Source organism: Brettanomyces nanus, chromosome 1 (assembly GCF_011074865.1).
Source record: "Brettanomyces nanus chromosome 1, complete sequence".
NCBI lineage: Eukaryota > Fungi > Ascomycota > Pichiomycetes > Pichiales > Pichiaceae > Brettanomyces > Brettanomyces nanus.
The window spans coordinates 3,357,107-3,370,795 of NC_052374.1; the positions used below are offsets into that span (position 1 = coordinate 3,357,107).

At 43.1% G+C, this 13,689-nt stretch overlaps 8 protein-coding genes across 8 annotated transcripts; 4 read left to right on the forward strand and 4 right to left on the reverse strand.

Annotated features, from left to right (window-relative positions):
• Positions 1-49: 49 nt before the first annotated feature.
• FOA43_001571 (uncharacterized protein) lies at positions 50-478 on the reverse strand (the record flags this gene model as incomplete). The annotated part of the gene is made up of 1 exon (XM_038921883.1): positions 50-478. The coding sequence occupies one exon, from the start codon at positions 476-478 to the stop codon at positions 50-52; it is 429 nt and encodes a 142-aa protein (XP_038777811.1).
• A 407-nt stretch (positions 479-885) lies between these two features.
• On the reverse strand, positions 886-1,560 carry GSP1 (GTP-binding nuclear protein gsp1/Ran; the record flags this gene model as incomplete). Its single annotated transcript, XM_038921884.1, has 1 exon — positions 886-1,560. One exon carries the CDS (start codon positions 1,558-1,560, stop codon positions 886-888), a length of 675 nt encoding a protein of 224 aa, XP_038777812.1.
• A 1,244-nt stretch (positions 1,561-2,804) lies between these two features.
• On the forward strand, positions 2,805-3,407 carry FOA43_001573 (uncharacterized protein; the record flags this gene model as incomplete). Its single annotated transcript, XM_038921885.1, has 1 exon — positions 2,805-3,407. One exon carries the CDS (start codon positions 2,805-2,807, stop codon positions 3,405-3,407), a length of 603 nt encoding a protein of 200 aa, XP_038777813.1.
• A 251-nt stretch (positions 3,408-3,658) lies between these two features.
• On the forward strand, positions 3,659-7,288 carry FOA43_001574 (uncharacterized protein; the record flags this gene model as incomplete). The annotated part of the gene is made up of 2 exons (XM_038921886.1): positions 3,659-3,667; positions 3,704-7,288. 2 exons carry the CDS (start codon positions 3,659-3,661, stop codon positions 7,286-7,288), a joined length of 3,594 nt encoding a protein of 1,197 aa, XP_038777814.1.
• Positions 7,289-7,445: 157 nt separating this feature from the next.
• Positions 7,446-8,226, forward strand: FOA43_001575 (uncharacterized protein; the record flags this gene model as incomplete). The annotated part of the gene is made up of 2 exons (XM_038921887.1): positions 7,446-7,448; positions 7,510-8,226. 2 exons carry the CDS (start codon positions 7,446-7,448, stop codon positions 8,224-8,226), a joined length of 720 nt encoding a protein of 239 aa, XP_038777815.1.
• Positions 8,227-8,240: 14 nt separating this feature from the next.
• Positions 8,241-9,143, reverse strand: FOA43_001576 (uncharacterized protein; the record flags this gene model as incomplete). The annotated part of the gene is made up of 1 exon (XM_038921888.1): positions 8,241-9,143. The coding sequence occupies one exon, from the start codon at positions 9,141-9,143 to the stop codon at positions 8,241-8,243; it is 903 nt and encodes a 300-aa protein (XP_038777816.1).
• A 357-nt stretch (positions 9,144-9,500) lies between these two features.
• Positions 9,501-12,254, forward strand: FOA43_001577 (uncharacterized protein; the record flags this gene model as incomplete). Its single annotated transcript, XM_038921889.1, has 1 exon — positions 9,501-12,254. One exon carries the CDS (start codon positions 9,501-9,503, stop codon positions 12,252-12,254), a length of 2,754 nt encoding a protein of 917 aa, XP_038777817.1.
• Positions 12,255-12,356: 102 nt separating this feature from the next.
• On the reverse strand, positions 12,357-13,460 carry FOA43_001578 (uncharacterized protein; the record flags this gene model as incomplete). The annotated part of the gene is made up of 1 exon (XM_038921890.1): positions 12,357-13,460. The coding sequence occupies one exon, from the start codon at positions 13,458-13,460 to the stop codon at positions 12,357-12,359; it is 1,104 nt and encodes a 367-aa protein (XP_038777818.1).
• Positions 13,461-13,689: the final 229 nt, after the last annotated feature.

Below are 13,689 nucleotides of genomic sequence, written 5' to 3' on the forward strand. Positions count from 1 at the left end.
TTATCTTTTGAAAGTGGAATAATAATGAGAAAAAGGAAGGCTGCTCAATTCAAGCAGTCACGTCATCCTCCTCGAACACAAACCAATCATCTTCATTGTAACTCTGCTTAGCGGCAGCATCTTCTTCAGCGAGAGCTGCAGCATTTTTTGGTGCAGCCATTTCCACCTCAGTGGAGTCGTACTCAGCCAAAGCATCAGCACCTTCATTCTCCAAAGCGGGGATCTTTGAGGCTGCAGGCAACTTCCATGATTTAGTGGCCTCCTCGGCATCCGCAGCAGTTAGAGCCTTTGGCTTGAAAGCCCTCAACTCTTTAATGTACAAATCCTGAATCAAGTTAGATCTTAGGCTGGAAACATGAAAGAGTCTCACTCTTCTCATTGGGGCTTTCTGTACGAAACCGTTTGTTAGTATTGACATTCGATGTGGCAATTCATGAGTGCCGGTACTTACCGATGACCTTGCAATTAACGAGAACATAATCGGGTTATTAATAAATATTCAAGATTGAACAAGATTGAACAAGATTGGACAATAGTTCACTAATAAAAAAAGTTGGAGGCCGTCCGCAATTCTAATGAGAAGTCGAGGAGACAAACCTCGGAAAATCGTGGAATCTCGTTGGCTGAAAACAGAGAGCCTTGCAAAATTTGATTTGGGTCGAAACATCTGTACACCGCAAAAGAGATGCATCGCGAGGCCGGAGTTGAAGCAGGCAGCTCTGCAAGCATGCACCCGAAAGCAATTGAAATTAGTAGTATATTATATATAATAAAAACAAACTGAAAACAATCAGAAAGAAACGAAACAAGCAGTTAACAAAAGAAAAAAAAAAGAGTGGTTGATACAACAGGCTGAGTAGTATACTTTATTACGGATCGACAAGTTTACAAATCAGCATCATCCTCATCAGGCAAAGGCATGGCAGCCGCTTGATCCATCTCAGCCTGGTACTTGTTCATCAAATCCTTATCAACCTGAACCTCAGGAGGAGCCAAAGCAGGAGACTCAACAAATTCCAACTGGTTGTTTCCAACCAATTTTCTGGCTAACCATAGGAAAGGCTTCTCAAAGTTGTAGTTAGATTTGGCAGAAATGTCAAAGTATTGCAAATTCTTCTTTCTGTGGAAAGTGATGTTCTTGGCCTTAACCTTTCTCTCCTTAACATCCACTTTGTTACCACAAAGAACAATTGGGATGTTCTCGCAAACCCTCACCAAGTCCCTGTACCAGTTTGGAACATTCTTGTAAGTGATTCTACTGGTAACATCAAACATGATAATACCGCACTGACCATTAATATAATAACCATCTCTCAAACCACCAAACTTCTCTTGTCCAGCAGTATCCCAGACATCGAATCTGATCTCACCGTAATTAGTGTAGAATGACATTGGATGAACCTCCACACCTGATGTGGCCATATACTTCTTTTCGAATTCACCCGTCAAATGCCTTTTAACAAAAGTTGTTTTACCGGTACCACCGTCACCAACCAAGACCAACTTGAAGGTTGGAATATTCTGTCCCGGTTGTTGTTGCTGAGGCTGTTGAGCAGACATCTTTTTGTAATGTATTAACAAGAATCCGATGCGTAAAAGAATAACTCCTCTCTTCTTTCGTGATAAAGAAGAAAATAGTATTTTTATACGATCCAAGTTTTCTCTACAACTTTTCTCTCCTTTACAACTGATTGGCACGCTAAGAAAAAAAACAATTATTATATATACTATCAAATTGTTAGCGCAAAGGGGCAAAGACGAGCGAGAGGAAGTGAGGCAGCGGGTCGCACTGGAAAATTTTTTTGAAGAAAATTTTTATTAGCAGAGGAGTCACGTGTATCTAGAAGGAGGGATTTTGATAGCGTCGATCACGGGATTGAAAGTCACGGGGAGATTCATGCCCACGGGAGCCACGCGAGCCACGCGAGCCACGGGAGCCACGGAAGCCACGGAAGCCATGGGATTCATGGGATTCATGAGATTCATGAGATATACGGGAGCCACGGAAGCCATGGGATTCATGAAATCCACGAGATCCACGGGACGATTCTCGAGACCCAAGAAATCCTCGAGACCCCAGAAATCCTCGCGATCCACGCGATCCACGGAATCCACTACGGGCACCACGAGTTCCACGGAATTCATAACCTCCGCGAGGTACAAACGAACCTCGAGATTCATGCGATTCATCGCTTCTGTATCGTTTGTCGTACCTACTATCAGAAACAGTTGGATGGAAGCGTTGATGAATGTGATGAGACTTTATGTAGTCGACCACCAGCTGTTTTTCACTGGATTCATCGTAGGAGAAAATTGAAGGTGGGGGAGACGGGAGAAGATTACTTGTTGGGGGAGGAGGTGGATAAATATCAGGGTTTGAATCGTCATAGAAATCGGGGGACTCTGAAGATTTGTACTCTTTGAATCCCGGCATCCCATGGTAATGATCTGTCAGACTGTACTGGTACGGGGGAATCAATAAAGTAGGCTTGTAATCAGGATCCAGCTCGGGATGCCTGGCAATAATATCCTCATAGTATTGAGAGTAGAGTCTTAAATGCGACTTTCCCTGAAGATGGGATTTAATGGCACTATGAGAACCTAGAGAGAGGTAGATATTGCAATATTCACAGTAATAATGACCCATACCTGTAAGCAAAGAACTACTGAGAGCCTCAACTAAGTTATTCTAATTAGCGAAGGAATGAAAAATCAAGCACCAACTCCAACAGAGCCTATTTTTTTTTCTTGATCTTGTTCACTTTAATTGATTCCCTTTTGTTTGACTGCCTTTGCAAATTGTCATGTCTCTTCCTATTGCTTATGATTCGGTGACGAAGAAGGTTCAACTGGATGAGAATGCTAAGTTCGATGAAAATAGAGACCTTCAGCTAGAGATTGACCAGTTGAACACATTAATGAAGGACTACGTCAGCATCAATTCAGACGTGCCCCCACTACCTACTCCCCAATCATTCACGAAGAACCTCTCGTTGATGGTTAAAAAGATGCACACAAGTGCGACAAATCTTATGAAGCAAGGAAAGTTTAGAGACGCTTCTAAACAATACGGAATAGCCCTAGGTCTTGCTATGGCCAGACCCAAGTTCGAGAATTTCCAACTTACAATGTCCGAGGCAATTATTTGTCTTATAGGAAGATGCGATGCTCTTATCATGGATAAGGATTTCTTGGCAGCATATCAAGATGCTGAAATTTTGAGTCAATTAGCTGCAGGTGTCCCTGAGAGTCATTTACGCAAAGGTGTGTGTGAATTAAAGCTTGGTAATGCACTTGAGGCCAAGGCTGATTTTGAGAGGGGTCTCTGTTTCAAACCAGACCATACAAAACTACAGCAGCATTTAAAGTTAGCAGAGGATGTAATTAGAAAGGAGAACGGGGATTAGATTAGGTTGCCGTAAGTATCTATCGTATTGTACCTCTTTAGAATTTTCAACATAGTTTTCGTCATCCGGAATATCCCCCTCGGTGCGCAGAACAATCAATCCCCGGTAAATTGATAGTATATCCCGGTTGAGCCGCACGTAACCCCCGTAGGACTTTTCGGGCTACCGCGGATGGCTCAAAGATCTGGTGATAATCACAGCTAAGTTAGCCATTTAGTTTGATCACACCACTCTTTCGTTTGGCTCGCATCATGGCTGAAGTAATAGATTTAGATAGTGAAACAGAAGATATTCAGAAACCTGTCACTACCATCATTAGGAATCTGCCTGTTGACACCTATCTCCCTGAAACTAAGGCCTCTTCAGCTGTGTTTACTCAATACCCTTCTATGGTATCCACTATGGACGTATCGATTTCTTCACCGCGTGACAAATCTTCTTCTGAGGAACAACTTGCTCTACGTGCGAATGTAACACACTTGGAACACTATTCAGGCACAGATTCTTCTGCTTCTAGTCCTTCTAGTGTCAAGAGGCAGAAGTTGGAACCTTCCAATGACGGTGCCTTTATGCCGACAGCAACAACAGATCCGTCTGAGGTCATAGATCTTACTGCTGGATCTGCAGGGAGTTCTGATGACAGTTACGATGATGTCGAAGGTCAGCCGAGTCAGAAAATCTTGGATGACCAAGTTATCAACACCTCTGTATATCCACAGTCTAATCACAACTCTACGACGACGACCACCACCACGAGGAATAACAACGATGATAATGACGATGTGGTGATTGTTGGTGAAGTCAAGCTAAGTGACGATGTTGACTCGCAAGGCTATTCAAATTATGAAATCTCAAGGAGAGAAGAACTAAATTTACCGAACCAAGGCCGGCCTCCTATTCATCACAGTCATTCATTATATCCTTCTTCAAAGTATCAGCGAGAGGATGAAATTAATCACAATATACCCTATGAGCTAAGCGCCAAAAAGCTTCGACAAGATTATGGTCATGTGGTTGACGTCACTCAAGGACTCATAGATAAAGCAACACAGCTATATGAACAAGCGAACGAATCAGTCAACACTCTTTCGCTTCAGTTAATGAAATTTAAGAGAACCCTTAGAGCTCACACCATGGAAAATCAAATGAGGATTCAAAACATCGATCTGCTAATACTAGACATGAGAAAGAAAAATAGAGGTATGATGAACGATACACAACTGTTGCGTCATAATAAACACGAACTCCAGCGCGAGTGGCGATATAAGTTGGGAATGAGAGACTCTCTAATAGAAAATGGTCATCTACTTCCGGCATATAAGCGACCTCCTGCTAGAGATATGCGAAGGGTCAACTTGGGTGTTTTCCAGAGCAACTTTCACCACTTACAGCATCGCTTAATGCATTTAAACGAGACCACACATATTGAAGAGTTGCTTAGCCAAGTCAAAAATGAAGATCGATCATATAGAGGATCTTACAACAATATTCGTGCTTTGGGTGAGACCGCAGGATCTGCGTACATGGACAGAACTGCCGATAATTCTGTGTCAGAACCTCAAATTGTATCTGTCAGGGAGATTACCAATATTGGTAATGCCACAGATAGTATTCCACGGCCTAATGACTTTCGGAGGCCAGATTGGTGGAATGATGATGTATTCAAGAGCTTGGATAACGACGTTTCTACGGCAGATTCCTACCAACGGAATCAGCTGCAGGAAGAAGATGCTATGCGGTTTGCTTCAAATCCGTATCTTTATAACTCGAACGTTTATCAGAGTGATGAGGCTGATAGTTTGAGGAAACTATTGAACAATATTAAGCCCGACGAAGATTTTGAAGAAGGCATGGAAACAACTCCAAAAGGTATGCTGGTACCGTTGCTTAAGCACCAACGTATTGGTTTGGCGTGGATGAAATCACAAGAGAAATCTCAAAGCAGAGGTGGTATTCTTGCTGATGACATGGGTCTTGGTAAGACCGTCCAAACTTTGGCTATTATGCTACTTAATAGGTCCGAAAAGACCGGATGTAAGACAAACTTGATCGTGGCCCCAGTTTCCTTACTTCAACAGTGGGCACAAGAGGTTCGACTGAAGGTGAGTGGCGAGAGTGATTTTAAATGCTATGTATACCACCAGTCAAAGCGTGCCAAGAGTTTTGAAGAGCTTCAGAAGTACGATATCGTTTTGGTGTCCTACAATACGCTTGCGTCTGAGTGGAAAAAGCATTATGCATTAGCTATTTCTGAGTTGAGGCGTAAGAAAAGTGCCGATATTCCTAAAGATGGAGGCGAAACCTACCGGTCTCCATTCTTTACATCTGACGCTAACTTTTACAGAATCATTCTTGATGAGGCACAGAACGTGAAGAATAAGCTTACCAACGCCTCTCGGTGCGTGGCAACTTTGAGGGGAGATTTCAAATGGTGTCTCTCGGGTACTCCGATTCAAAACCGTATTGAGGAGCTGTACCCGCTACTTAGATTCCTTCAAATACAACCTTATTGCAATGAAACGCGATTCAAAACGCAGATTGCGGCACCATTGAAGACGGGATGGCAGAACGATCGAGCATACAAGAAACTACACGCTTTGCTAAGTGCCATTTTATTGAGGCGTACGAAAGATTCAGAAATTGATGGTAAGCCTATCCTTGAGCTACCCGAGAAGCATATAATTAAGGACGAAGTGCTGATGACGGATAAAGAGTCGGATTTCTATAAGAATTTGGAATCCGAATCTGCAAAAAAGGCTCAGACTCTAATGAATTCGAATAATCATAGCGAAGGTAGCAATGTATCGAACTACAGCTCAATTCTTACACTTTTGCTTCGTATGAGACAGGCATGTGATCACTACTACTTGGTGAAGATCAGTGAAGACAAGCAGAGAACAGCTAAGATGGAAGACATCCGTGGTCAGTTCAAGTCGTGCAAAACTTTTAAGCCGAATGTGATTGCACGGGTGGATAATGAACGTGAAAACGAGCTTACCTGCCAGATGTGCCACGATGTCTTACCTGAGGAGAATGCTTATATGCTAAGTGAATGTGGTCATATCGTGTGCCGGGACTGTATCGTTCCGTTCTTTGACGAAAACTCGGACACCAGCTGGGATGGTGACCGGTCCGCCAAATGCCTCCTATGTAGAACTCCTAATCTTGAGAGTGCAAGTGTGAGCTTTGCTGTATACGATGCCACTCTTAAAGAGAAGTTGAACTGGCAGCAGATGAGGAAGAAGTTTGGTCTTGAGAACAAGGCTAGTGACAAAAATTACCGTGCTGAGAAGATTAAGGAGTTGATACGAGAAGATGGTGGTAAAATTATGGTATCGGCAAAGGTGGCTAAATGTATTGAGCTAGTGAAACAGATTTTGGAAGATGACCCAAATGAGAAGATTATCATTTTCAGCCAATTCACTACATTCTTTGACATCCTACAGATTATTTTGTATGCTAACGGCATATCATACTTGAGATACGACGGTACTATGGACGTCGACACGAAAAACAAAACAGTTTCTCAATTCTACAATGATTCATCAAAGAGAATTCTTCTCCTTTCATTGAAAGCGGGTAACGTTGGTTTGACGCTAACGTGCGCCAATCACGTGATCTTGCTCGAGCCATTCTGGAATCCTTACGTTGAAAGACAGGCACAGGATAGAGTTCATAGAATCTCGCAGACAAGAGAAGTGTTTGTTCATAGAATATTGGTTCGTGGCACAGTTGAAGATAGAATCATGGAATTACAAGAAAAGAAAGAGAAGGTGGTAGAGACGGCGCTTGATCCGAAGGGAAGACAATCCGTGAATAAGTTGAGTATGCCGGAGTTGAGGTACTTGTTTGGACTAAACGGATTACCTCAAGCAGCATAAATAAGATGTATTTTCTATATATACAACAATGATAAAAGAATAAAAACAGAAGAACGAGGGTGACCGACTGAATCTGTTGCTGTGACAGATATTTGAGGACCGCGACGTGAGGTTCTATTTCATCGAACGTCGATAATAGGTGTATCATTATATATAAATGGTAAGTAACCAGTTTTTGGTGTCCTCTTGCATCTGATTAGATACTAACATAGGGAAATTAGAGTTTGTTGTACAACAATGCATCCAGGCTGACTCAGCAAGTACGCCGAGACCTCGAGCAGTTTGAGAAGAATCCTGTGACAGCTGCACCGGCTCTACTTGGACAGATAACCACCACAATCAACAATTTAGGCCGAACGTTAGCCGATTATGAAATGTATATAAAGAATCAGACACTAAGTTTGAATGAATCGCAGAAGGTGAAGAATCAGAATCGATTAGAGAACTTGCAGAAGGAATATTCGGAGTATAAAGTACAATTTTCCGGCCTACGCAAACAAAGAGAAGAAGCACAGGCGGAGCAGAACAAAAGTCAATTATTCAGTAACAGATCGACAGCTATTTCTGACAATCCTTATGAGGAGAATGGGATTACTAGTCGTCAAACAAGGGCTGCTAAAGAGAATAATGAAATTAGTGACAGTGGAATGACTATGCGAGATGGATTATACAAAGAACAATCCACTTTTGAACGATCAAACCAACAATTAGATGATATTTTAGAGATGGGCAGACAGGCGTTCGATGACTTAGTGGAACAAAACGAGATTGTAGGGAAGATGAGGGATAAAATGAACTCGTCTTTGGAAACCATGGGTGTTTCAAGAGCAACGATCAGACAGATCGAAAAGATAGCATTTGAAGACAAGTGGATCTTTTACATTGGTGCAGCATTGACCTTGTTCATCATGTATATGATTTATCATTATTTGGGGTGAGACTTAGAGAAAAGTTACTTAATGAGGGGTGCCAATGCCAGTGGAAGAGTCTTTGCACAGTCGCCTATAAACTGCCAGGAGTTACAGTCTTCACTGGACTCCAGTTCATCTCGTTCTGTATTAAAAATAGCTATTTTACCACCTTGATTCTTCACAATATCCACGTAGGAGGCAGCAGGCCAAATAGTTCGGGAAGTTCCAATTACCAGAATTAGATCCACACCATTTCTAACAATAAACTCGTCTGCCTTATCAACTGCTTGTAGAGGTAAAGATTCACCAAACCACAATACTCCCGGACGAAGTAACCCCTTCCGACACCGGGGACAGTGAGGTAGTTGATCTATTTCCAAGCTAGGTAATGGATGGTTCTTAGATCCAAAGTTCTGTAGATCCAATGACCCCGTTAAAGGGTCCTCAAAGTTGTTCTTTTCAACGTAAGAGCAGCTAAATTCGGTACATTGAAGTTCAAAGAGGGAACCATGAAACTCAAGAAGAGTCTGAGGATCCTGACCACCTCTTTGTGAGAGCCCATCGACATTCTGGGAGATTGTGAGAAAGTTGATGCCCTTGACGTGACTCAATTTGGCCAAGGCATTGTGACCATCGTTGGGTTCTGCGTTTAGAGCCATATGCCTTCGATGAGCATAAAATTGCCACACTAATCCTGGATTGCTGTAAAATGCATCCGGCGTAGCCAAGTCAATCGAATTATACTTGCGCCAGTATCCTCCAGAGCCTCTGAAGGTAGGTAGACCTGATGCTGCGGACAAACCTGCCCCTACAAGTGCTAAAATCGTCTTACATTTGGTGGGATCTGTAATAAATCGATGAAATCGATCCAGAGAGGACGACATTTCTGCTGAAATATCTACATCCCAATCTTCGTGGTCTTCTGATACCTCCTTCGAAGACATATCAATAACTATGGTAAAGACAGTCTCTCTCCAAGTCCTATTAAATCACCCAAGTTAACTTCCTTGGTCAATCTCTATGTACTATTTATTTTCCTTCCTTCAACTATTCCTTGTCTTTGCGCCTGCTCCGTAATCAACCACCCTTTTCCTATCTACCTCATCCTTACCTCCAGGATGTCAAAGGTGCATCCTTGCACCAAGGAAGGCACTGGGCAACTTTCGTGTCTTTTGAACTTCTCCCCGAATTTTTTCTCTCCGTCCACTTTTCGCTCTTTCTTTCCTTATGCTCATATTTTACCCGTTTTCTTTCTTTACCCTCCCGCAGTTTCATCTGTAAAAATCCCTTTCTCCATAGTAATGTCATCGGCATCTGATCGCCTATACTTAAACAAGAGGCTAGGGGCTATCCTTGACAAGATCTATGAATTGAAAGATGATGATGAGATCATTTTTCAGGAAGTGTTCCATACGCTCCCCCCACGTGCCAACGGTGACTACTACAAGGTGATTCACAGTCCCATGTCTTATTCAAAGATTCGACAGGCCATAAAGCACCAGAAATACAATACTGCTCAGGAATTTGTTAATGATTTGGCGCAGATTACTTGGAATGCTCGTTTTTTCAACGAGGAATCATCTGTGTACTACAAGTGGGCTTCTGTCTTGGACCAATATCTCAGAACTGCCGTAATTCCAGAACTTCAATCAAATACTAGACTTTTTGGTTTTGAATCTATTACGTATCCTGATTTGGATCCACTTCCCAATCAGTCAAGATCTACGGAAAGCCAGCCTCAACAACAAGAGGAGACTCAATCAAACCAACTTTCAGTTACTCCTCAGGAAACTCCTTCTCCACAAGCGCAATCCCCAGATAAGATTGAAGAGAGCCCGCTACCGGACTTCAGCACTGCGGCTCAACCGCATCCTCTCCTTCATGGTTCGTCACCCAATCCTGCGTCTCCGCTATATCATTTGGGTTCGGTTCCCTCGCGTCATCCTGCGTTGCCCAACTACAACCCAGCTTCATACGAAGGACACATTGAGACTAATGAACATCCATGTATTTACAATCCTCCGCGAATTTCCAACACGGGTGTTTCAAACCATCAGCTGCTTGAACAGTGGGTCAAGCGTGGTAGACCCCCTATTGTCGATAAACCTCACGAACAGAGAATCAAAAGTATCATGAGAGGTCTTAAGAAAGTGAAGGTGAACGGAAAGACTATCATTGCTGTCTTTGATAAACTTCCAAATCAGCAAGAGCACCCTGAATTCTACCAAATGATCAAAGATCCAATATCAATGCTTGACATTAAAGGCTTGATTAAACAAAGATATTACAAGTCAGTGGATGCTTACATGGCAGATGTCTTTCGCCTCATATCTAACGGTAAGCGTTATTATCCACTAGTTCATGATGATTTCAATGCCAATAACATTGATTCGTTGGAAAGAAATATTTTTCAGCTGTATACGCTAGAGATGGCCAAACCAGAAACCGACTACATTGGAGATCTGCAATCTTCCAAGATACCACTGAGTCAGATTGTTTACGAAGGACGCAGTTACAAAGTAGGTAACTGGGTTATGATGAAGAATCCTAACGATGCTGCCCGTACTATTCCCGGTCAGATTTTCCGTATTTGGCAAGAACATGGTAAGCAGTACCTCAATGTTTGTTGGTATTACAGGCCAGAATGGACTACGCATCGTTTTGACAGACTTTTCCTTGAGAACGAAGTCTTCAAGACTGGCCAATATCGTGACCATCCAGTCGAGGACATTGTGGGACCCTGCTATGTAGCCTATTTCACTCGCTGGCTAAAGGGAGATCCCGGTGTTAAGTATGAAGGCCCTCTTTTCATTTGCGAGTTCAGATATAACGATCGTGAGCTCAATTTTGCCAAAATCCGTACCTGGAAGGCTTGCCTACCCGATGAAGTGCGGCATATTGAAGATCCTATATTCCCTATTGATAGACCTCGTGTTTTAAAGAAGTTTCCCTCACCTATCAAGCATCTTTTACCACCGGGTTCATCTTCTACTACCCCAGTTCCGTCACCTACCATTCTCAATTTGAATGCCCCACCATTGGTTGGTGGAATATACATCAAAAAGCCCGGTGAGGAAGACGAGGTTAACTACTATGATGCGGACTTGCAGCAGCATCAATATAAAATTCTCATCCCACCGACTCTGAATATGAGAAGTTCCACTACCGCTTCGGAAGTAAGGTCTTTAAGCCATAGAACTCGCAGTGGCTCTCCACAGTCTCAGTATTCCCCTCCTAAGCCAACAGCAGTGCAGTTTTCCGTGAACCAACTTCACAACGGTGGTTTCGCTGCATATCTTGCTGCTCAACAGGGAGTATCTCAAAATGGAGTGGCTGGATCTGCCCGTCCAGATATACCGTCGTTTGCCATGCAGTTACCTCAAAGGTTACAACAGGAAGGGGTAGCTGCTGTTGTTGCTGCTGCCGCTGCTGCTGCATCCATGGGTACCCCCGCGGGAAGCCCTGATCAGCTTTCTCAGCAGCCGTTTAGATACCAACCTCCGGATTCTCTGAATCAGCACTTCAGTACTCATAGTTATAGTGGGGGAGGAGGTCACAAAGTGATTCATAGTCCCTTCAACACTATGAGTTATCAATTTTCACCTTATGCGCAGGCATCGTTTTCACAATCCTTTATCCAGCCTAGTAGCAAGGAGAAACTGCTTTCGAAATTTGCCAAACAGAATTATGAAAAGGTGGATTTATCAAACTTTGAAAGATTTGGTGAAACCATGCAGAAGCAAAACTACTTACAATTGGCTTCAGGTGAAAGTATGGTGACCACTGAGGAGTTGCGAGAAGAAGATGCTACTGGATCGCATGATGACGCACCTATGCTTTGGTTTAAGGCACCTCCAGAGTACATCCCTAATCGCATTCTTAACTCGGGAGCAGCAGCTGAAGATCAGTTATCGAATGATTTGAACCCAATATTGAAGAAAAGAAAGCTTCCAGTTGGATTTAAGACAATTAAATTGGGACATAGTGCTAAATATCTTGCATGGAAGATGCAGCAGGCAGAGAGAACTGAACTATCGAATGAAGCAGAAGCCTGATTCATAATATTTAGCTTGTTACAGAGCATAAATTCAAAACTTTGAACTTCCTTTTGTATCTTTATTTTTACCTATACTTTACAGAATAAAACTTCCACTTATTCATTGAGAGAATATACCCCAATACTTTTCAACTCCATAAGTACCAGCGTCCTTCCAATAATCGTTATAGGTAGTGAAGAAAATAACCTGGCTAGCGACAGTTTCGGATATCGACTTGATGGCCGCTAGTTGGTTAGAGACAGAAGGAACACCTAGAGATCCGTAAGTTGAACCTTGAGTAGGCCATCCAGTCTCACATATAAGCACGTCCTTGGAGCCACCACAGGCAGACTTGACACTAGCGATCTGTTCTTGTAACCAAGGACCAGCATTGGAGGGCTCACAATTACCGTCCCAGTAAGCGTGCGAGTTTGCAGCGACAAAGTCAGAAGCAGTGCAGAGATCTGGGTTGTTCTCGTAAGCAACCAACGTGTCGACAGTGACCACTTTGCCACTGTAACCTTGAGCGGTCAAAGCGCTTCTTCCCTGGGTAACAGCTGAAGCCACCTCAGATGCAGAATATTCACCACCATTGACCCATTCATTGCCAATAGCAACTGCGTAAATGCCATCCCATCCCTGACTAGAAGCCTCGACCTGAGTGGCCAAAGTGGCAATATCGGCATCGATGCTGGCCATGTAATAGACACCAGCAAAGAGCGTTTGGCTAGAACCCATAGAACCCATAATTGCGGTGACACAGCTGCAATCAGGGGCATATACACGGATAATGTCAAAATCAGATAGCAACTGAATATCGGAAGCAATAACGGACTCAGACTTGCAAGAGCCAGAATCTGTGTACGGAGAATAAGTAATGCCCTTACCCTGGCCTGCGTAGTATTCGACAGAGCCAGCAGAATATGTAGAACTGGAAGAAGCAGAAACAGAACCAGAAGCAGCAGCGCTGGACGTGGAAGCGGCAACGTTGGTAGCAGCAGCAACAACCTCGCTACTACTGGTTAGATAGCTTGTCTGCAATGTAGTTGGATTACTGCTTGCATAAACTGTGACAACCACAGTTTGGACATCTGCAACAGCATTTCCCATAGCTTCAGCTTCTCTCCTTTCTAGATGCTGATGATGACGATGGGCAGGTCCAAGAGGTTGGGCACTGCTCAACGTAGAAACAGCCAAAAGAGCGTACAATAGTTGGTTCAGCATTGTAAAGAACGCGAAGATGAGACTTTTGGAGAGGAAAGGAACTCTATAGTACTGTGAAAAATCTTAGGGCCTGTGCCATAACTTCTCTATATATATGATGAACACATCTGATTCAGATTTCGAACCCCTTTGGCATTCCTTGACCAATAGACGTCATCAAAGGAGGCTCGGAAACTTTTCAGCTATTTAAAAAAATTTATTGACGAACGCGGTCTTAAGATTTCCTATC